Source organism: Garra rufa, chromosome 6 (assembly GCF_049309525.1).
Source record: "Garra rufa chromosome 6, GarRuf1.0, whole genome shotgun sequence".
Classification (NCBI taxonomy): domain Eukaryota; kingdom Metazoa; phylum Chordata; class Actinopteri; order Cypriniformes; family Cyprinidae; genus Garra; species Garra rufa.
The window spans coordinates 38248986-38274083 of record NC_133366.1 but is presented as its reverse complement, the minus strand read 5'-3'; the positions used below and the strand labels follow the sequence as shown (position 1 = coordinate 38274083).

Genomic DNA, 25098 nt, shown 5'->3' with positions numbered 1-25098 from the left:
GTGTGTATAATATTTCATGTTTAGCTATACCATACCGCATATTATGCTGACTATTCATTCAAGTACATTTAAAATGCTAACATAATTTTTTTATTCAAATATAGAAATGCTTATGTATTAAAGATTAAGTTATTACAAAGTGTTTGTTCTTTCGTTCCTGACCAACTTCATGTCATTTTGAAATCTCTGGCGCCTCCAGTCGGATATTTAGCTAAATTACTGCTGAAGCGCCGTCTCATTTAAATTAAGATTAATATAAAACAGTTTTTTTTCCGGTTATAAATTTTAATCAGTAAATAATCGAAATAGATAATCGGAATAAATTATTATTTATAACATCTTAACAAAATCTCGAAAGTCTGCAACAAGTACATTTTGCATCTGGTGGGAAAAAAGGGGAAATCCCTCTCGGTTTTCTCAGTTCCTCTCTCTCTCTCTCTCTCTCTCTCTCTCTCTCTCTCTCTCTCTCTCTCTCTCTTTTAAAGGCCAATACAAATATTAAGTGGAAAAACTATGTTAGAAATAGCAGAAGTGATATGAAATTAATAGCACATTCATATGATAATAAGGAAGTGGGTTATTTCTTAATCTTAGTGGCTGACATAAGAAAATGTCAGATTCGATTGCAATTGTTATTAAGGATTTTGAAATCTGAGCGAATCTGCATTTAAATAATCAGGGGAACATGTAATCAAATATATAATGAATCTCTCTGTCGAATCTAAATTACGATAGGCTATTTGAAATCTAGGACACGTCTGCGGGATAGGATACGCCTCTTCATTTGTTTCACTTCTCAAGAAAGAGGAATTATTCCGTATTGAAGGTTATTTCCCCTCATGCGAAGATTATGTAGTTATACAAGAGGACTGTCTTGAGTTGCTTCACACTTCAGCCACTAAAACATGCAGATATTTGAACTGAACACGGGAAATTAGATCGTCACGAGTTCATGTAAGTCCATGATGATGACACATGCTACATTAAAACTTTGTCACAGATTAACGTTCACTTGCAGCATCATGTTACCAGTTTTAGACTAAAACATTAACCAGCATTTTATAGTTCATTCTTATTTTAAAAGTATAACTTTCTCGAGGTATGTTTCTTTAATAATAGTAGGCTAGTGGAGACCGCGGATAGTTGCCATGTTTTTAATTTAACTCTCTCATCAAAGTACATTTGGTGAAACATAAAATGCTACAGTGTAATGTGTTTGTAAGTATTATGTTAAGTTTAATGACTTTTCAAAAGCGAAATATTAGGCTACTTGTTTTGAATACCAGCCCAAACTGACAATTTAGTCCTGGTCCTCTTTATATCTTTTCTAGAAAACTGCTGTGTATAAACTTACACTGTGTGTGTAAAATATTATTGTCAACAACATTGTTATGTTTATTACAGCTTGACTTGGAGGAAAAAAAAATAGGAAGGAAGAAAAATATAGGCCTATGGAACTGATGAAACTCATATTGTTGCCCTTGTTCTGCATGTGTTTACATGGCTACTGTGCAGGCACTGCATATCCACACAAGTCATCATGTACGATCGGGAATACCAAGGCAGACTGTAGTCATATGAATCTAAATGCAGTTCCAACGGACTTACCCAAAAATATCACCACATTGGATGTGTCTCACAATAGACTAAAAAATCTGTCTTCTCTGCATATGTACTCGAATCTGGTGAATATAGATGCCAGCTACAACTCTTTAACTATTATAGAAGAGGATCTATGTCTTTCTCTGCCACACCTGCAAATTCTTAATGTACAACACAATGAAGTGCATTTGATACACGAGAAAGACCTGCAAACCTGTTTTCATTTGACACGACTTGACCTGTCTGACAATAGGCTGAAACTAAAAGGGGAGCCCTTTTCTGTCCTAAAGGTATGTTTATGAAGACATTTTATTAAATATTAAATGCAACGAAAAGTTTAAGATGTCTTTTTATGTGCTTGTTTCAGTTAGTTCAGTAATTCAGTTAGGTTCTTCCAACAGTAGCTACAGTGTTATCTCGCCCGAATATTTGCATAGACAGACAGGCTATATTATTAATTGTTTGTGAAACCAAAGAGACAAGATCAGTATGTCACCTCTGAGTGATAACAATTTAATGTATAACTGAAAATACTGTTTGTTCACAGTTAACACTCCCTATACTTTGTTTCTATTCAATAAGAAAAACAGGATCAAACCATGTTTTTGTGTTTATTATGTAACAGTGATAAGGCAATATCTGATTTCATGCTGTGGCTTCTTTTTTACTTTTTAGAAAATATATTTTTTTCATCTTATAGATAATACATTTTATTAACAATTTTTCCCTATGTAGAGTTTGACATGGTTGGATGTATCGCGGAACAGCCTTAAATCGGCTAAACTGGGCACACAACCGCAACTGCCAAACTTGGTGACCCTTGTTCTCTCTGGAAATGAAATTTCCATGCTGCAAAAGAATGACTTCTGGTTCCTCAGCAATTCCTCTGCATTTCGGGTTCTGATACTCTCGTCTCTGTCTCTTAAAAAGGTAAGAGGAACAGAATGTGAAACATGTCAGGTTACTTTCACTGAAAGCACATGAGAATCTATTTATAAAAACCCTTTCAGAATTTCAGATTCTACCATGCATGTTTGCCACAGTGTTTGTTTACTCACATCTATCCTTATCTCTCTTGGAAAGCTGTTTGGACTATCTTTGGTGCTGAGACAATTGGACTTTGCTGTGATATTTTCATGATAGAATAATATCGAATAACTTTTGACTCTGATTACTGACATGACCTGAAAACACACTAATGCAGTATAAGCAAGTTTTTGCGTAGCATTAGATTAACAAACAAAGGGCCCTTTTCTAAACCCCATTATAGCTTCCCAAAGGGTAAATTTCTACTTTTTTTTATATTAATTATTGACATAGAGTCCAGGGAATTGTACTACAAGACCGTATACAGCAATTTTCATGACGAAAGGACAAATAGTTGCATAGTTACAGACATTTTTATGTTTTTCCCTCTTAGCACCACCAAGTGATCAGGTTCTGCTTTTTATTTTCTTATGTGACCTCAGATTGAGGTTTTACATAAGTGTTCTGAGTTTGGCTATATCTCATTCTGTTCAGGAGTAATTGGCATTTTACTAAAAGTGGCCATGTCCCTTTCAAATGTTTTGGCATCCCTTTGCGACAGTGAGTGGAAAGTTCAACTTTTTTTGATAATTATTGATATTCACTCTCCAGAGAATCTTTCTGTACTGGTTTGGTTCTTATCGGGCCAAAAACCTAGGACTAGTTTGCTAAATTTTGCCAAGGCTCACGATCGAATCTGTCCAGCGTGAGCAAAGGATTTCAATCAAATAAGACACTTAAGCCTGCGACTGACGTTTAGAAGTTAGAAAGCTGGGGCGAGCCTTCGTGATATTGTAGATGTCATGTTTTAAGTCTACAAATTTTGGTTTGATCTGCACGATACGTTTTATGTGGAGATTGCTGATGCTTGGCCATTCTAACAATTAGTACGTTTATATGCATTTTTGTAACCCGAATATAACTCTGCACATGAACAAACTTAGTGTCATGCTATAAAATGTAGTTTCTTACATCTGGTTTAGCTCTGCTGTTCTCACTCCAACTAATGTCTTCCCTTTCAATTGTTTTGTTAACCTAGGTAGAAAATGGCTGTTTCCAGGCTATTGCTAGCCTTTCAGACTTAGTGCTGGACTACTGCAAGATTAGTCCTCAGATTACCACCAATCTTTGTGAAGAACTTGCTGGCACAGCTTTGCGAAATCTTTCCCTAAGGAGCATTCAACAGACTCAACTCTCAAACACAATTTTCCAAGGTCTAGACAAGACTAACATCACAGTGCTCGACCTCAGCAGCAACACAATGTCGAAGATTGCTGATGGCGCCTTTCGATGGTTACCCAGACTGGAAATTTTATCCTTGGAGCATAACTCCCTTAGACACCTAACTAACAACACCTTCCGTGGATTGGCAAACCTGAGGCAGCTTAACCTTCAGAAAGCACTGGTTAAGAGTCATACATCATCCTTACCGATTATTGACGACTTTGCTTTCCACCATTTAGTCCAATTAGAGCATCTATACATGACAAATACTGCATTCCGAGAGATAACAGAACATATCTTTTCTGGAATTCTAAACCTGAAGACATTGGATTTGAGTTGGAGCATTACAGGGTTGAAGACAGTCACAAACAGAACATTTGCTGCCTTGCAAGAATCTCCACTCCTTCAGACTCTTAATCTTACTGGCATGGGTATCAACAAGTTGGCGTCTGGGGCGTTCTCAAGTTTGGGCAACCTCACTACACTCTTACTTAGTCACAATTTCATTAATCAGCAGTTGAAAGGAGATGAGTTAGAGGGCCTCTCTAACATTAAAGAGATTGACATGTCTTTAAACCAGCAAAGTATTTCCTTTACCAACACGTCATTCATCCACGTTCCTACATTGAGGATTTTAAGGCTCGGCCGAGCCCTAAAAGGTACCCTAGATATGGAATCATCTCCATTTAGGCCACTTGTCAACCTCACAATTCTAGATATCAGTAATAACAACATTGCAAACCTAAATGCTGGCTTGCTGAAAGGATTGTACCATCTGAAAGTGTTGAAAATGCAGCACAACAACTTGGCTAGGTTGTGGAAGACGGCCAACCCTGGTGGTCCAGTGTTGTTCCTCAAGGATGCCACAAAACTGTCTGTTCTGGATCTGGATTACAATGGTTTAGATGAGATACCACTTGATGCTTTGCGCGGCCTCTTTGAGTTGTATGAGTTAAGTCTCCGTGGTAATCTCTTGAATCAGCTGCATGCCTCTGTTTTTGATGACCTACGGTCTTTAAAGTATTTGCATCTTCAGAAGAACCTTATAACATCCGTCCAACGTGTCACATTTGGTGTGCCACTGTCCAACCTGACAGAACTCTACATGGACCACAACCCTTTTGACTGCACCTGCGAGAGCATCCTGTGGTTCTCTGAGTGGCTTAACTCCACCAATGCCAGCGTTCCTGGGTTGCCTCAAGGTTACATGTGCAACACCCCGAATGCCTACTTTAACCACTCCGTCATGGGCTTTGACCCGTTGTCCTGCAAGGATATGACACCTTTTAAGGCACTGTACATTTTGAGTAGCACTGCAGTGTTAATGTTGCTATTTACAGCTTTCCTGGTACACTTCCAAGGATGGAGAATCCAGTTCTTCTGGAGCATAATGGTAAACCGTTTGATGGGGTCGGTGAAGGACGAAGGCATTACTGAGGGTAGATATGCATATGATGCATATATCATCCACAGTGCTGAGGACAGACCATGGGTGGAACGAAGCTTGCTTCCCCTGGAGGATGAACAATTCAATTTTTTTCTTGAAGACAGAGATGCAGTACCTGGCTTTTCTCAACTTGACACCATTGTTGAAAACATGGGACAATCCAGGAAAATCATTTTTGTTATTACAGAGATGCTTCTGAAGGATCCATGGTGTAGGCGGTAAGTAAAATTGTCCTTATTACATTACATAACTACATAGTGACCATTAATTAAATGCAAACCCCTAACCAATTTCAGTTCTTTAAGGTGTACATTCAGATCCTCAAAAAAAAAAAAAAACACCTGTCATGTTCACCAAACGCATGCTTCCTTTTCTGCAAATTACTAAAATGCACAGGTAGTCAAGTATTTACACTTTTTCCTTCTCCCCTCTGCAGATTCAAAGCCCATCATGCACTTCACCAGGTAATGGAGGACAATCGTGATTCCCTGATCCTGATTTTTTTGCAAGAAGTGACTGATTACAATCTGAACCACTCTCTGCATCTTCGTCGTGGCATGTTGAGACATCGCTGTGTCCTCGACTGGCCATTACACAGGGAACGAATCCCAGCTTTCCATCAGAAACTCCGCTCAGCATTAGCTTCTACCAACCAGGTCAACTAGAATTTTTTTTTCATAAACAAAGCATGTTTATTATGTGCTAGGTCCTCACTTTTTGTTTTCTCGATTCAATCACTTTCAATTTCATACATTTACATTTGAAAAGAATTTGCAGGTGAATTAGGTAGAGCACTGCTTCCTAGCAAAACCTACTAAATGTGACCTGGCGAATTGTTTTAAACAAACAGATACACTCACATGAAAAGTTTCACTACCCTTTTTTATCCTCTTTAGTAATCACAAATGTATAACACCATTTCAAAAGAAATAGCATTGGTGCTAGCATTCCCCCCCTCGATTTTGAATAGTTTTAAAACCAACAAAATACAGTGGAGCAGTAAGTTAAGTAAAGCAGTGTGAGTTAAGAAGCTTTGGCATGTTCTCAAAGGTACTAACTATTTGATTGTTTCTGCTTGAGAAGTGGTAATTAGTACAAACTTACGATAAATGTTGCACATTGTCTGTTTTCTAAAGTCTTGTCTGTTAAGGACAAACAGTGTGAATGTCTTATGCTTGAGTATTTAAGAATGCAAACCGATTGAAACCTTTTGTACAATGCAGCCATCTAGTGGTCATTTCTTTAACAAGATGTAAACTAATCTTTTTTTTTTTTTTTTTTTTGGTATTGTGTGGGGAGACCGGGGTTAGTTGCCACCTTTTACACCACTGAGTATTTGGTGTAGGTTATTGTTTGTGTACAAAACGTGTAATAAAACCTTGTAGTTACTAAGATATTGTCATATGTGACAACTTCCCCATGTGATAACTATTCTTGGTCCTACATACAAAAACAACAACACATATCTATTGTAAAATATCAGTGTTACAGAAGTCTGTATGGTTTATTATTTTTCATGAAACTAAATAAAAAAAAAAAAAAAAAAAAAAAAAATCATGGCGTGTATTTGAAAATCTAAGCACATCCCATGGTTTAAGGGGGATGTACCAGACATTTTCAAGTCCTCATTTGACAGGCGAGGAGCTCTTCTAAAACCACACTACGGAGCTAACAAAACCTAATCAAAATGCTAGTTGCTGACCTGTTAAACGGATCGGCGGTTTTTATCCCACTTCTACTTGTGCTGACTTTCATAACCTATCAGTTGCTTAAAGATTACATATATAAATGGAGAGTACTGAAAGCTGTCCCTGGAATCAGTCCAACTTACCCGTTCCTAGGCAACACACTCAACTTTAAGTCTAACAGAAGAGGTAAGTGGAAACAATATCACTGTTACAGGATATAATATAAAAATATAATAATAAAAATATAACACTTTAGTATATGGCAATTTTATGTAAATGATCTATGATCAGTGTAAAAATTAGTTGTGTTTTACCATATTTAACATTAAATATTAATATTACGTAAGTGTGTTACGTTAACATTAGTAAAACGCACTTCTAAACAGTGATGATGAACATTAATGTTTTGTCAATGGCGATGCAAAAGTTCTAACTTTACCGCGCTCAATGTCTCCCTCTCCCGCGGAGCTGAATAATTGCAGTCCCAATCGCCGTAACCTGGTAACAGAAACTTTTGTCAAGGCTGAGGAAATGTAGAAGTGATAGTATAACGTTTCTCCGTCTTTGCGTGCACGCATGGATAGATAAACATTACACTCTGTCAATATGGGCTGCGCTTTTAAAATATATATTTGGACGCACTCTTCACTTTCACACACATTTTATCTCCTTAGCAGGAAAATCGAGTGAAATTGCAGGGCTCTCAAGTGTCACGCATTGAGCGTGACAGTCACTCATTTCGGTCTATTGTCACGCACTCCCGCCACACATTGTATTTCTCACGCAGAAAAAAACTATTTATAATATATTTAATATACCGCAGCGCCCAACATTTCTCTGGCCGCGCCACTCTCGCTATGGAACCGGCAGGATTCAAGCGCGTCTCCCCTGGAAGTCGAGCCTGCCACTTATCAGCCAATCAAAAAAAAGAAATAGGCTACACAATAGCCAATCAGAAAATAGCACTATTGTATCTGGGTAAGATTTAACGCAACAACCAATGAAAAAAAGCATCCTGAAATTGTTCACCATCTTCCTCGTTCACCCACAGAGGAAACCACTGGATCCCCGAGCATCACTTTGAGCACAAAGTAATGATCTCCTGTTACAGCAAATTCACAACTTGTTTGACACAAACAATATTATGAAAACTTGACTGCTTTTAGAGAATGTTTCCCACATAATTAACATCAGTTTTTCATGAGTGTCTGTTACTTAGCCAACAGTTTTACAGCCTGTTCACTGACAACATCTGCTCAGAACAAGTAACGTTAGTCTAGGCCTAGTCATATTTTCGTTATCACACGATGACTGACATATTGTCACATTATAAATATATCTCTCTCCAATAGGCTTAATAATTTTATTAGCACTAAATTAATTCAAGTGTATTGCATAGTTGATGTTATAGGTCACTTTTAAAATCATGTCATATTTTATAATTATATCCTGGCCATGGACGCATTAAACATTGCATCTGTCTTTCAAAGATGTCAGGTAAAAGGCAACAAACACTTACAAGAGATGTCACTCTTGCCTGTCTTCAAAACTTGAGAGCCCTGAAATTGTATAAGTCATTGTACAACTGCTAACATTAGCCTACTTTTAAGTCGTTTCTCAGTGACCTCTTGCAGTATGTCTGCACTTTCTTATGCATTTTGGACATAAACATGGGCCTACCTTAAAAATACCCTTCCCTACTGAACACTATATATTCCTTTATAAAACATTATGTAAACTCTGTCATGAAGTAGCCTATCCACCTTATTTTTCTGTAAGAGGCCATTTGTAAATTTTATGGGTCTGGCTTTCGGTTTCATCCGGGTACAGCTAATTTTAGCTTGTTTTGTTAAATTATTGCATCTTACTATCCCAGCAAACACAGAACGTTCCCCTGATGTTCCCATATGGTTCCCATGTGGTTATTTTTTTTTGGGAACCAAATGAGAATGTTCTAGGAACGTTCCCTGCAGGTTCTATTTTTAATAACCTATAAAGAACGTTCCCATAACGTTCCCTGCAGGTTATTTTTAGGTTTAATTTTATAACCTAAAAAGAACCTTCCCAGAACGTTCCCTGCAGGTTATTTTTAGGTTTTATTTTTATAACCTACAGAGAACGTTCCCAGAACGTTTCCTGCAGGTTATTTTTAGGTTTTATTTTTATAGCCTACAGAGAACGTTCCCAGAACGTTCCCTGCAGATTATTTTTAGATTACATTTTTTAACCTACAGAGAACGTTCCCAGATGTCATTTGGTGCTTTAATAAACATAAAATCTGGGTTATTATATGGTATGGTACTACTTTACGTAAATAGAACATTCCCTTTAGGTCAGGGGAACATTGCAGGAACGTTCCCAGAATGTTCCCCTAACCTAAAGAGAACATTCCCAGAACATTTCCAGTAGGTTCCCAGAACGTTCCCCTAACCTAAAGGGAACATTCTATTTACGTAAAGAAAACTTTCCTGGCTAACCAATAGGGAACGTTCTTGGAAATGTTCCGGGAATGTTATGGGAACCAAAAGCTAACGTTCCCAGAACATTCTGGGAACCAAAAATTGTTAGCTGGGATATTATTTTAATGTATCATCTTTATTATGAACACTGGTTTGTAGTGAAAACAGTTTCAACATTCCATGTTGTTACTAATTACTTCCCTATAGCACTAATGAACCGGAAGTCTTGCCCATAGGCTTACCTTTTTTTTTTTATATCATCCAATGAGGACCATGACAAAAAGCATGAATGCACCTCCCACGCTCACCAGTTAAAGGGATAGTTCACCCAAAAATGAAAATTTGATGTTTATCTGCTTACCCCAGGGCATCCAAGATGTAGGTGACTTTGTTTCTTCAGCAGAACACAAACAAAGATTTTTAACAAAAACCGGTGCAGTCTGACAGCCAAATAATGGCAGTGGATGGGCACCAGACCTTTAAAAGTAAAAAAAAAACATGCACAGACAAATCCAAATTACACACTGCGGCTCGTGACAATACATTGATGTCCTAAGACACGAAACGATCGTTTTTTTGCGAGAAACTGAACAGTATTTATATAATTTTTTACCTTTGATAAACAGCCGCGTCCAACTGTCATGAGCACTAACTCAGCATCAGGCACGTTACATGTGTACGCGCTCTGGCATAGTATAGGCAATTTGGATTTGTCTGTGCATTTTTTTTTTTTACTTTTAAAGGTCTGGTGCCCATCCACTGCCATTATTTGGCTGTAAGATTGCACCGGTTTTCGTTAAAAATCTTAGTTTGTGTTCTCCTGAAGAAACAAAGTCACCTACATCTTGGATGCCCTAAGCAGATAAACATCAAATTTTCATTTTTTGGTGAACTATCCCTTTAAACAGTTTAAAGCCAGCTGATATCAGTTGTGATTGATCTTTATCATGACTTTTTTTGCTTTGATTGATTTAAAAAAATATAATGCTTCAAAAAACAAAAAGTATTATAAACAGGGCCGTGCTTAGGGAGGTGCAACTGGTGCGAACGGACTGACGGGCCCCTGGCCCCTACCTCACTGGACCCTGCGCCAGCTTGGGACGGCCAATTAGAATTATATAGTGGCATGAACACCGGATCAAGTATTGCTTACCATTGATTGTTCCAATGATAAATGTATTATATAATTTTATCAGAGCATGTAAGTCTCTGATAAACATTTTGCTTGTTATTTAACTTGGAATGTAGATTAAACAGGCTTTTAGATTATGAGTCACAAATTTAACAGCAATAGCCCTGCCACGAATTCCTAACATAAACACAGCAACCAAATTTTCAGATTTTAAGGGGTTCTGCCATTCTTTAGTAAATTCACTGGGTTGTAGCAGACCTTGCAGAATTATCTTCCGGATGATCCAAAGTCCAGTAGCACAGTCATTATGAAACACAAGGGAGCTGCTGATAGAGACACAAACGCATCGCCGTGGGTCTCAGTGGCAAGATGGGCGCGTTCGTCGGTGTGTATACTTTTGGGTTCGTAGCCGCATCGGTTTGCGTTATTCTTTTGACATATATCACCTATCAGCTGTTGAAAAACTACCTGCACAACTGGAAACAACTGAAGCCCATCCCGGGCATTGGAAACACATATCCGTTCATCGGGAACGCACTGCAATTTAAAGCGAACGCAGGAGGTGAGAAGAGCATTATATTGGTCCATTTTTTAAATTCTCAGCATCTTTACGACATTTTGTCTGCTTTAATATCGTCAATAAATATGAAATACACATATAATTTATACATGATAATATTGCAAAACAAATGATAAGAGAATGACAAAAATCAAACAAATAATTGATATGAAAAAAATTAAAGCAATGAAAGCCGTACTAATACACTGCAACATGCGATAATGTTTTTAAAGCATATTTCTATCAGTTGACGCAGTTTATGACATATTGGAAAACTACATAGATATTTTATTTTTGAAATATTTAAAGAAATATTCTGTTCTAAAGTATTCTATTTTTAAAATTTGTTCTAAAAATTACTGTAGGTTTCACTTTTGTCAACAGACTGTTCAAAAGGGACCATTAATATTGTGTGTACACACACACACACACACACACACACACACACACACACACACACACACACACACACACACACACACACACACATATATATATATATATATATATATATATATATATATATATATATATATATAGTATCAAATCAGAACATATATATAGAAATGGCACATATATAAACACATATAGTTTCTTGTGTGGGAACTATTCCCAATCTCTATAAATTCTAACATGAATTGAAAACTGTCTTTCAGATTTCTTTTGCCAGGTGGTTGGCTACACAAAAGAATTCTGGAATTCTCCTCTGTTTAAGCTATGGATCGGACCTGTGCCATTTCTCATCTTATACCATGCAGAGACTATTGAGGTATTATCCACTTTCATGCAGACAGAACAACGTGCACACACTCACTTGTTAAATCAGGGTCTCTGATGTAGTATCAGTATATTTTACAATATGAGTGGGTGTTTGAAGATAAAGAAACCTTTGTGTGAACTCTAATGGCACCACAAAAGTTAATGACTGTGCATTAGATGTAAGAAAAAGATACATATGTTATCTATGTACAAATAAATACATAAGACTTTAAAGATTAGAACAGAATATTCAAAGAGAATATATAGTGTATTAAAGTCCAATGCATTGAAGTGTGAATAGAACTAGAAGTAGATTTGGTGTTTACACTTATGCATATCAAAAACAGGAAAAGGAACGTTATTAATATTTATTACAAAGACAGTTTTAAAGGTGCTCACTTTTATATGTCACTCTTTTCAAATGTTTCCACTTATACAGACAGTGCTGAATAATCCTGTTCACATGGACAAGGCCTACGCATACAAATTTTTGCATCCCTGGCTGGGAACAGGACTACTTACAAGGTAAACTGTTTACAAACTTAATTAAGGCTACTTACATAGTATTAAACAGGGTCAGTTAATAGTATCAAATCAGAACTGTAATGCCAGCTTTATTAAATAAAAGGCAAATCAGCTCTAAAAAGGCAATACTGTCATTATTCAGCTCCATTCATTACATTTAGTCATTTAGCAGATGCTTTTATCCAAAGCGACTTACAAATGAGGGCAATGAAAGCAATCAAAATCAACAAAAGAGCAATTATATGCAAGTGTTATGACAGGCCTAATGCAGTACACGTATGGTAGCAAGGTTTTTTGTGTTAATTATATGATAAATAAAAAGAAAACAGATAGAATAGAAAAAGAATAGAGCAAGCTAGTGTTAGAGGCCTTCCTTTTTTTGCTTTTTGTTAATTATATAATAAATATAAAATATAAAAGACGTTACTTAGAGAAGCTAGTGTTAGCTTTTTTCTTTAAGAAAACAAGCGGTTAAAAAACGAATAGAGTGCAAGTCCTAAAGGGCCAAGTTTTTTTAAAGAATAGAATTAGAATAGAGTGCTAGAGTGCGAGTTAGAGGGTCAAATAAAGTTCAGTGTTTATTCAGTACAGTAGTTCATCCGTTATAAAACAAGTACAGTTCAGTGATAAGCAAGTCAACTGAAGATAGTGGTGTTGTGATTCAGATGACAGTTCAATACTGATTCAATCCAGTTCAATAATAGTTAAAGAGTAAACATGATTATCCCTTTTGCAAATAATTATCAAACCATCCATTAAAGAGGTTACTGAATAAATTCATAACGCCAAACTCAAATATAGGCCACCTGTTTTAAATTCTTTACTATCTTTTTCTTTTCTTAGTACTGGGGATAAGTGGAGACACAGGCGAAAGTTGCTGACCCCAACATTTCACTTCTCTATACTTAATGAGTTCCTGGAGGTGATGAATGAACAGGCGGAGGTGCTCATAGATAAACTTGAGAAACAAGCTGGAAAAGGCCCTTTCAACTGTTTTAGCCACATCACTCTCTGTGCCCTTGACATCATCTGTGGTTTGTGTAATTTTCTGTACATTTTTACATACTTAAGATACTGATGATACCTTAAAGGGATAGTTCAACAAAAATGAAAATTATGTCATTAATTACATTCCAAACCCGTAAGACCTTCGTTCATCTTCATAACACAAATTAAGATATTATTGATGAAATCCAAGAGCTTTCTGACCCTGCATAGACAGCAACACAACAACCATGTTCAAGGCCCAGGAAGGTAGTAAGAACATATTTAAAATAGTCTTTGTGACATCTGTGGTTCAAACTTAATTTTATGAAGCTACGACGCATGCATGTGCATTCCTCTGCTTGTAAACAATGTACTTACTACCTTTCTGGGCTTTGAACGTTTCAGTTGCATTGCTCACTATGCAGGGTCGGAACACTCTTGGATTTCATCAAAAATATCTTAATTAGTGTTCCGAAGATGAATGAAGGGATTACTGGTATGGAATGACATGAAGGTGAGTAATTAATTTATTTTTTGGTAAACTATCCCTTTAACCTTTAACAAGACACAAGTTATAAACCTTAGTCAGGGTAGCACAATCTTTTATTTCTGATGAAATGAAATGAAAATGAGGCTGTGAAAGTTCTGTGCTCAGTAGATTGTACTACATGTCAGTTATTGTACAACAAACTGATCATTCAGCTAACAAAACATCTTTTTGAAAATAACTTTCGGTAGACCAGAAGTCCACAAAGAAGCTTTGAAGTTGTAAGTTGTGAGAATTGTATGATTTTGCCCAGTTGAAAAAATCAGCTTATGCTGGTTAGGTATGTTTTGTAGCATGTCAGCTGGTTTGAGCTGGTTTAAACTGGTCATTAGTTGTTCATGAGCTGGTTTAAGCTTAAAAATAAAGGTGCTTTAAAAGGTTCTTCACAGCAATGCCATAGAAGAACCATGTTTGGTTCCACAAAGAACCATCTCTTTCTTACCTTTTTTATGATCTAAAGAACATTCTTTTGCTACAAAGAACCTTTTGTGAAACAGCAAGGTTCTTCAGATGTTAAAGGTTCTTTATGGAACCATTTAGACAAAAAGGTTCTTCTATGGCATGGTGAAGCACCTTTATTTTTAAGAGTGTAGGGCCAGCACATGACAAGCTTAAAACAGCTTATAACCAGCTTGTAACCATCTCAGGACCAGCTTAAACCAACTTCCATGCTTCAAAACATACACTGTATTGCCAAAAGTATTGGGACACCCCCTTCTAATGAACAGGTTTGACTAATTTAGTAATTCCATGCATACAAATCTTAATGCTTAAGCATATAATGACATTCTAGGGGATTGTGTGCTTCTAATTTTACAGCAACAGTTTTGACAGGACCCTCTTCAATTCTCTTCAATGCCTTTGTGTATAAGGCAAGGTTCAAAAAGAAATGATTGATTCAGTCAGTGTGGAAGAACTTGACTGGTCTGAGAAAGCAAAGACCTAATCTTAGCTGAACAACTCTGGTGTGACAAAACTCATCACCAAATACCATTGTGTGTAAAGGGCGGTCTTTAGGTTTGCGCAGCGAGGCTACTGGCTCGATAGTGGAAACGCAGCTTACTTTTGGCCTTGGTGCTTGCGACTTGAGTCCATTGGCACGCTCTTAGCTCTGGCTTGCACTGGCCCGCCAGTGGAGAAGCGGCTAATGACTTATACATACACTATATGGAAAAAGGTATTAGTACATCCCTTCTTTAAAACAGAAAAAGGCACTTCCAAAACTGTGGTAACAAAGATGGAAACAAACGTGTCAAGTGTCACCCATAGTTACAAGTCATTGGTGTTTGGTAATGAGTTTTTGGCTCAAAGTCTGCATTTAAAGTCACTCTAGAGATGTTCAGCTGGGATTAGGACTTTGCTTTCTGCAGAGCAGTCAAGTTCTTCCACACTGACTGAATCAATAATTTCTTTTTGAACCTTGCCTTATATACAGAGGCATTGTCATGTTAGAATAGAAAAGGGTCCTGTCAAAGCTGTTGCTATCAAATTAGAAGAACACAATCCCTTAGAATATCATTATATGCTTAAACATTAGGATTTGTACCCACTGAAATTTCTAGAGTAGTCAAACCTGTTCATTAGAACGGGGTGTCCTAATACTTTTGGCAATATAGTGTACCTAACCAGCATATGCCATTTTTTCCAACCATTTTTTTGGACCATATATATATATCACATGACAATGTAAAGACTGCAGTTTTATTCCCTAACAGCCTTGCTTTCATCCACATAAAATTCAATACGGCACCTAACCAGACTAAGGTCTATTGACATATCTTTTGTGTGTGTGTTTATGGTGGTTTTGAGTTTTAGTGAAAGATGACAATGCAAACTAGTTTGTTTAAAGGATGTGGAATTGTTGCATTTCAGAAACTGCCATGGGAAAGAAGGTCTATGCACAGAGCAACCATGACTCTGAATATGTACGCAGTGTGTACAGGTAAGGGCTTTTTACATTTATTAATGTTCACATGGCTGGGACATTTTTAGTGTGGATGCTAGACAGATATAAGTTTGTGCATTTGAGTACAAATCAATACTTGTTTGTAACTCTGCACGTGTGTTTAACTGGCATGCTAAGTTTACTTTTATTCCTCTGTCATGTTTGCTTGGATAGAGTAAAGGCCAAGCAACAGGTGACTTTGTGTACTTCAAAACAATTCTAGTTCTAAGAGTTTTTACTAGTAATAAATAGAGTAATAATTCATTTCAATAATGCAAATGTGTATGTATAACTAAAATGTCATTTTTTTAATGTTTTAATGCTTTATTGACAACAACAAAACACAAGAAGAATTATAATGCATATAAAAATAAAACAATAAATGAAAAGAAACACAACAACAAAGAACTATGCATAAGAGTACTAAAGTTCAACATCACTAATTATAAAACAAGTGCAAAGTGTCTAAGATGTGTAAAAGATGAAGGCTTTACAGACCAACAACAAATAATGAATATGATATTTACTTGCAATTTCTATTCTTCTGATTGGTACAGAATGAGTGACATCATCGCCAGGCGCCAGAGGATGCCCTGGTATTGGCCTGATTTTGTGTATAACTATTTTGGCGAAGGCAGAGAACACAACCGTAGTCTGAAAGTCCTCCACTCCTTCACGGAAAGTGTGAGTGTTTATGTAATATCTGACCATATTTATTCTGGTCAAGGCTGCTTTCTGATTACACCTGTGTGTTTTTCTGGCACGCAGGTGATTAATGAGAGGGCAGAGTACATCCACTACGTTGAGTCTGACAGCGAATCAGATCAGGGGATGAGGAAAAGGCGGGCTTTCTTGGACATGCTGTTGAAAACAACAGATGAGGATGGGAAAAACTTGACCCACAAAGATATTCAGGAGGAAGTGGACACCTTTATGTTTGAGGTAGGAACTGTTTCGAAAACTAGTGATGGGACAAACAAAGCTTTTCTGAAGCTACAAATTAACTGAACCAATTTGCAAAATGATTTACTACTCTAATCAACACAGGCAGGCTAAAACAATTTAAAAAATCATTGTTTAACCAGCAAAACTCAGCCCAAACATGTATAATTACACCTTTTACAAACCAATTACAAACGTTTTCATGAAAGTATAATATTTTAAATGTAATCACCATAACCCCTGAATTTCGAATTCGACCACTGCCTAAACTTACCCGATAGTATGAACAAATGTGACATAACAACATAATTGCAAGCATGCAATTTTGGCTTGTTTTTTGATCTCTCCATCTTTTTGCTTGTTCATCATGAGTGATGTTTTTGATTGCATTTGTACCCAAGGCTCTGCATCCAAAGTCCAATTCTGTGCCAGCTGAGCTACCAAGCAAGCTTGTTATAGCCGGAAAGCAGACATATAGAGCAGTAATCAAAACTGTGTATGAAAACGATTACAAGTGCTCACTTTTTTACCGCCTCTATAGCGTTCACTTCTATTAGAAACAGCAGTGATATGTACTTATTGGTACATATTTCCCATCTTGCGATTGGGAAGTTTCCAGAGGAACGTTTTCATCATGAGACCAGGTAGTAAAACTGTTTTGAAACAAAGGTTTGCCACAGTATGACATAACAAAGACTCGTTTTCTAAAATCACATAACTTGAACCACTGAATCCAAGCAAAAGATTTGCAAATGTCCCAAAACCGGCCATCACTGATAATGTTTTACATTTTTGCTACATTTTGCAGGGTCATGACACTACAGCGGCTGCCATGAACTGGGCCGTACACTTGTTAGGCTCCCATCCTGAAGTCCAAAGAAAGGCGCAACAAGAACTACAAGAGATTTTTGGTGCGTTAAGTCCGCTTGTGTTTCAAATTATGCAGTTATTATGCTTTGTTGTGATGTAAAACAGCCTGAAACAGCTTCAAACTCATTTGAATAATTTTGAAATGTGTGTGTGTATCTAAGGCGAGTCTGAGAGGCCTATTAACACAGAGGATCTGAAGAAACTGCGTTATCTGGAGTGTGTGATAAAGGAGGCTCTGCGTCTATTCCCCTCTGTTCCCTTTTTTGCCCGAACCATCTGTGAAGATACACATATCAGTGAGTTCCATATATTAGTCGACTTGTCACGTATTCATTCATTCGTGGGGTCATGCATGCATTGAGTAATGAGATATTTTGTTAATTTACACAGTTTAGTTTTTTTTTACCATCCATTTTGCTATGTTCGTCCATCAGTTATAGCAATAGTTCACACACAAATAGGTCAAATTTGAACCTGTAAGACCTTCTTTTCTTCTGTGAACACAAATAATCTTTATAATCTTGACCCCCCCCCCCATGCAGTAACAAAAAGTAGTATGTCCTTTAATTGAATTTAATTATATTTTATTATTTTATTTTATTTTACGTTCCACTCAAACAGTATACACTCTTAAAAATAAATGTGCTTTAAAAGGTTCTTCACAGCGATGCCATAGAACAACCATTTTTGGTTCCACAAAGAACCATTCAGTCAATGGTTCTTTAAACAACCATCTCTTTCTTACCTTTTTATAATTTGAAGAACCTTCTTTCAAAACAGAAAGGTTATTCAGATGTTAAAGGTTCTTTATGGAACCATTTAGACAAAAAAGGTATTTCTATGCCATCATAAAGGACCTTTATTTTTAAGAGTGAACATGTTTGAACAACATAAGGCTTAAAAACGAGTCAATTTTCATGTTTAGGTAAGCTGTTCCCTTACGAAACAGTATCATTTGACATGATATGTGTGTGTGTCTTCCATAGATGGCTATAAAGTCCCTAAAGGAGCAAATGTCATTGTTATAACTTACTCTCTTCACCGTGACCCACGCTACTTCCCTGACCCTGAAGAGTTTCGTCCTGAGCGCTTCTTGCCGGAGAATTCCGCCGGTCGACATCCTTATGCCTATATTCCATTTTCTGCCGGTCTTCGCAACTGCATCGGTGAGAATTACACAAACATAAATGACATACAATGAAAATAATGTCATTTTACTTTTCTATATTTTTTATTTATTTATATTTTATAACAAAGAGTTTTATGTTTGTGTGTATTCAGGTCAGCGTTTTGCTTTAATGGAGGAAAAGGTTATTCTGGCTTCTATTTTGCGCTACTTTAACATAGTAGCATGTCAGAAGCGGGATGAACTCCGGCCACTTGGCGAACTGGTACTGCGACCAGAGCGAGGCATCTGGATAACACTGGAGCGCAGAAAGCACTAACGTAGACACATAGTCAACATGAGAATTTGTTTAAGATGGCAATATTGTGTAGTCTATGACTTGAACCTAAATATAACCATAAAGCCCTAAAGATAACCATGATTATTTTACAGTTTTGTATGATATCTACCTTACTTTGCAATGTAAGCTATTGTCTTTGAAGGTGCAGTACTTCTGATTCATTAGCCACTAAAGGTAACTAGAGTGCAGTAAACAGTAAAACTACAAAAAAAAAAAAAAAAAAAAAAAAAAAAAAATATATATATATATATATATATATATATAATAATTAACAATTAATTAATAATCTATACTTAAATGAATGAGGTTTATGTGGCATTAAATGTTATCGGGTATGTTAATATTAGTTTTAAAATTATTATTTCAAGAAACATGATTTTTACTCATTGTTAAAAATACAATTAAATAATATCAAAGCATCTTTTGTGTTGGTTTCTTGTGTCAAAATTAGGTTGGTTTATCATTTTTTACTCTAGCAGTGAAGTTAATTAATAATCATTATGTTCAAAAACAGTGGTGTTGGGATGCTGATCTCAGTCGGGCCCCTTAAAAGACATTGTTATAAGCGCCTCTCAACCTCTGGGCCCAATGCACTCTGTCCCCCTTTTCACTGCAAAGAGCATCTTTCTAGAATTGATGGCCATTAAAAAAAAATCTGTTTAAATTATTTTTTTTCTTTCCCAACTAGTTCTGATTTTGTTGTCTTTCAAACATGCAGATATACACCATTTGAAGATACAATATGTGAGAACCAATGAGGTTTGTGCACAGCTTTTTTATGCCTTCTTCTCCTTATAAGGCATTAGGTACACTCTGTACTTATGTAAACAAATCAAAGTTCTTTTTTCAGATACAAAAAGTGAACAAGATTAAGAGAGAATATTGACTTACTTTTCAGACTGTTTTTCACACAAAGCAATCAAATTACATCATATGAACGATTTTTTTTGAGTCAGGTAGGGTAGTTGTTAAGTTTAGGTATTGAGTAGGACTAAGGAATCTAAAATGTGATCATGCAGAATAAGGCATTAATATGTGCTTTATAACTAATAAACAGTAAGTAAAGCTAGAGTATAGAATTAAAGTATAAAGAAACCTTCTCAATATATATAATGTAATGTAATCTCAATATACAGTGCCTTGCGAAAGTATTCATACCCCTTAATTTTTTCATGTTTTGTTGCAGCTTTATGTTAAACTACTTTAAATAATTTTTACAATAAAAAAATAAATAAGTACACTGCATAAGTGTTCATACCCTTAACTTAGTTGAAGCACTTTTACAGCCTAAAGTCTTTTTGGGTAGGATGCGACAAGTTTTGCACATCAGCATTTGGCAATTATCTGCCATTCTTCCCCTCACCTTCACCTCTCAAGCTCTGTCAGCTTGGATGGGGGCTGGCAGACTTTTTTAGGTTTCTCCAGAAATGTTTTATAGGGTTCAAGCCCAGGCTGTGGCTGGGCAACTCATCTGATGAGTTCCCCAGTCCCTGCCACCAAAAAACAGCATCGCAGCATGAGGCTGCTACCACCACATTTTACTGTTGAGATGCTACTGTGCTAGTGATGAGCACTGCCTGGTTTCCATCAAACATGATGCTTGGAATTGCTTGTTTCTCACAATCTGAGAGTTCTTTAAGTGCTTTGTTGCAAATTCTAAGTGAGTTTTCATGCTTCTTCACTGAGGAGAGGACTGAGTTTGGCCACACCACCATAAAGACCAGATTGAGTGTTGCAGTGACGTTTGTCCTTCTGTAAGTTTCTCCCATCTGCATAAATGATCATGGAGCTCAACTAGAGGGACCATCAGTTCTTGGTCACCACTCTAACCAAGGCCCTTCTCCATTAGTTGCTCAGTTTGGCCAGGTGTCCAGCTCTAGGAAGAGTCATGGTTGTTCCAGACTTCTTTCATTAAGGAACCTTCAATGCAGCAGATTTTTTTTTTTTTTAACTTTTCCCCAAATCCATGCCTTTACACAATCCTGTCTCTGCGCTCTACAGGCGGATATTTTGACCTCAGGACTTGGTTTTTCAACTGTTAGACAATTTATTGAAACGTTTGCCTTTCCAAATCATACTCATTCAAATGAATTCGCCACAGGTTAATTCACTCGAAGTGTAGTAACATCTGTGATGAGAATGCTCCTGAGCTACATTTCAAGTGTCCTAGAAAAGGGTATAAATACTTATGTTTTTTTTATTTATAATAAATTTGCAACATTGTTACAAATCTTTTTTTTTTTTTTTTTTTTGCTTTGTCATTATGGTGTATGGGGTGTAGAATGATGTGGAAAAAAGTTATTTAAAGCAGTGAAACCTGAAAAAAATGAAGGGGTATGAATACTTTCGCACTATATCTATCTGATGTCCCATTGGCCTTGCTTTGGAGACCTCACTTTGAAAACACCATGCACTAAGACCTATTCTGAATAAAAAATGGAAAATAAATCTGTTTTAAGCATTTATTCGCACTTTTAAATCATGCACGGACAAAGCACTAACAGATTCCCAGAATTAATTTTACTAAGACTGTTTTTCAGGTCATTGAGATATCAGATGTTCCATTGGCCCCTCAGCACTGACTTGCTATGGAGTCATCACTTTGAAAACCCCATGCACTAAGGCCTAGTGTGAAGAGAAAATAGAAAATAAATGCTTGAATCCAAAAAAATATGCAAAATGCTGCTGGGGTGTAAAGTCTTTAAATCAGTGCTCTTTGGTCGCGGGAATCTTTACAAATCTTCAAAAAAAACTACTCAGACCAAGGCACTCGAAAATCTTCTTAAGAATAAAAAGCCTTTATTCACATGGCTTAACAATTAAAAACAGATACCATGCACCGACGCGTTGCGGCTAACTTGCCTTCACCCTGATGAAAAAGAAGATTTTCGAGTGCCTTGGTCTGAGTAGTTTTTTTAGAAAATAAATGCTTTTAGATCATGCATGGACAAAGCGGTAACCGATTCCTGATATTCATTTCACCAATATTGTTGTTCCGGCCATTGAGATGAACAGATCAGAGTATTATTTTATTTCTGACAATGGCAGAAAGAGCAGGGCCGCTCTCATCATGTAACCACTCTAATTATCTTCTCAAGTCTTTTCAGTCTGTTTGATATGAAAGAAATAGCCATCATTATATTTTAAATTGCCAAGCTGGATCATATCAATTGATTTTGACCCTCAAATGTTTTGCTGTATGTTATTACAAAGAAAACAATCCCCTTAACATCCCCTTCGCTGGGCACGAGTCCTGTCAGAAAACCTGGACTGTGATGCACAGCACGTGGAAAAACATTCAGAGCTATTTTTGGCAAAGCTTAATTGTTATAGCGCCCAAGTTAAACTCTAATGACTTTCTCCTATCTTCAGACATCATCCAATTTAAACTTTCTCTGTCCTCATTCTTTTGCTCTCTCTCTTCATTTTTCTTCTCATCTATGTGCTTTCTTTTTACACCCAAACCAACGGGGTCAGATCATGGTCCCACGAGACCTCAGAGCACACGTTTTTGGAGCCATTCAACACTATGAACAGCAACTCGCTTTAATGACTAACCCCCATATCTTATATGTTAAAGGAATAGTTCACCCAAAAAGGAAAATTTGCTGAAAATATACTCACACTCAGGCCACCCGAGATATAATTAAGTTTTTCTCAGAACAGATTTAGAGAAGTTTAGCATTACATCTCTTGCTCACCAATGGCCCATCTGAAAAAATAACAGCTAAAACCAGCCTAGGCTGGTCTTAGCTGGTTTAAGCTGAAAGTAGCTGGTTTTATCTGGAAAATGGCCAAAACCTTTCTAAAACCAGCCTGCTGACCAACTATGTCCAGCTAAAACCAGCCTGGCTGACCAGCTAAAACCAGCCAACCAACCTAGGCTGGTTTTAGCTGATTTTTTTTTTTTTTTTTATCAGGGGGATCCTCTGCAGTGAATGGGTGCCGTCAGAATGAGAGTCCAAACTGCTGATAAAATGCCACAATAATCGACAAATAACCCACCATGACTCCAGTCCATCAATTGATTAACATCTTGTGAAGTGAAAAGCTATGAGATTACTTGTGGATTTTTGTGATGTTTTTATCAGCTGTTTGGACTCTCATTCTGACGGCACCCATTCACTGCACAGGATCAACTGGGGAAACTATATTTCTATTAATCTATGCCGAGAAAGAAACAAACTCATCTACATCTTGGATGGCCTGAGGGTGAGTACATTTTCAGAAAATTTTCATTTTTGGGTGAACTATTCCTTTAGGTGACAAGACCAATTTGGCAAAAAAAAAAAAAAAAAAAGACATTGTGTGTTTTGGAAGGCTAAAGTTAGTACAAAAAGTAGCTGCAGGCCTCAGTGACCAGCTTGAGCTATATTTACCAAAAAGCCCAGGGCCTATTTATTATTTTTTTGTCTCCTCATTTGAGGTCTCTTTTCTGTGTTTGTTTGGTATAGTTGTGACAGATACAACACAGTGTCCCTCAGGGCTGCTGTTAATTAAAACTTTCCCTCCCTCTGTTGGCTTTTGTGTTCTTCCCTGTAATCTTCTCACATAAACTACTGCATTATTTTGACAGCAGAGCCATTGTTACTGTGCTATTACCCACAACTCTGATGTATATGACCACCCACTTCTTCCATATTAGAGTATAAATTAAAACAAGGCTAAAAATAAGAATCTCCTGTGGAGGAGAAAAGATTCAAGCAGTAATTTTCAGCCATGCCTGAGGCGACAGAAATAAGTGGTTAATATAACACCCACGATGTGATTGACAGGCGATATGCTCAGATTGCAGATCTGCTCTAATTCAAATTACGTTCATTTTACAATCAAAATGGTTGTAATTTGTGACAGGACAGCTGGTTATTTAGAAAGATTTAATTGTTGACTGACAAACACATTGAATGTAAAAAGGATGCAGTGATGTCTTCTGAGCACTGAGGGGTGGTGTTGTTCCTCTTTGAGTGTATATGCGCATGAACAGAGACACAACCTTCGCAATTGAAGGCACCAGACACATGAATGCGCATGCAAAGCATATGCACTGGACCCTCTGGCAAACTCCAAATCTCCACACAGCAAGAACTCACAATTTTATCAAGATGCAATATCTCTGGTACAAACACTGTAACAGACTAGCTTTGTCGAGACTGGGGTTTTCCCCATTTATTTTTCTTTTTGTTTTGTTTTAGGTGCCCTCACAGAACCTTAAGTAATCATTCATTGACACCAAACCTGAAATGTTTCTTCCTTTTTAACAAAAACTGTTTGCGTACTACATCTGCCATGCTGTCACTGTCATGTGACCATAGTGTTGCTTCACTGCCCTTCACAATCCTCTCCCGTGGCCTCATGGGATCCATCAGATGCACACTTCAGAATCTCATCAACCGAGAACTTTTTGCCTACTGTGTTATGAATATTATGAATTTGGACATACTACTCAGCTCACATCCTGTTTGTCACCTTCTATATAGTATAGAAATACACTCTTAAAAATAAAGGTGCTTTAAAAGGTTCTTCACAGCGATGCAACAGAAGAACCATTTTTGGTTCCACAAAGAACCATTCAGTTAAAGGTTCTTTAAACAACCATTTCTTTCTTACCTTTTTATAATATAAAGAACCTTCCTTAGCCACAAAGAACCTTTTGTGAAACAGAAAGGTTCTTCAGATGTTAAAGGTTCTTTATGGAACCAAAAAAGATTCTTCTATGGCATCTTGAAGCACCTTTATTTTTAAGAGTGTAGGTATATTCAGACACAAGGATTGTGTCCAGGTCTCTGTGTGTGTGTCAAGCACACATGTATTAGCAACTGGCTAGATCAGGGCTCCGAAAACTGCCGTGACGGTCTTTCTTTTGAAGTGTGCACCGTGGTAATCTTACACCTAAATTGGCAGAAATGTGGGTCACGCCACC

At 36.9% G+C, this 25098-nt stretch overlaps 2 protein-coding genes across 3 annotated transcripts; both read left to right on the top strand.

Moving 5' to 3' along the window:
* The first annotated feature begins 774 nt into the window (after positions 1–774).
* tlr3 (toll-like receptor 3) lies at positions 775–6836 on the top strand. Its single transcript, XM_073841729.1, has 5 exons — positions 775–954; positions 1405–1892; positions 2338–2532; positions 3668–5517; positions 5736–6836. The coding sequence occupies exons 2-5, from the start codon at positions 1452–1454 to the stop codon at positions 5962–5964; spliced, it is 2715 nt and encodes a 904-aa protein (XP_073697830.1). The 5' UTR covers positions 775–954; positions 1405–1451; the 3' UTR covers positions 5965–6836.
* Positions 6837–6938: 102 nt separating this feature from the next.
* On the top strand, positions 6939–19446 carry cyp4v2a (cytochrome P450, family 4, subfamily V, member 2a). Of its 2 annotated transcripts, none has more exons than XM_073841731.1 (11): positions 6939–7173; positions 11794–11906; positions 12336–12421; positions 13265–13455; positions 15828–15897; positions 16458–16584; positions 16669–16842; positions 17651–17753; positions 17874–18008; positions 18699–18878; positions 18994–19446. In XM_073841731.1, exons 1-11 carry the CDS (start codon positions 6987–6989, stop codon positions 19155–19157), a joined length of 1530 nt encoding a protein of 509 aa, XP_073697832.1. In that variant the 5' UTR covers positions 6939–6986; the 3' UTR covers positions 19158–19446. The 2 variants fall into 2 exon arrangements, with proteins under 2 accessions (XP_073697832.1, XP_073697831.1); XM_073841730.1 differs by lacking the exon at positions 6939–7173 and adding an exon at positions 10905–11140.
* Positions 19447–25098: the final 5652 nt, after the last annotated feature.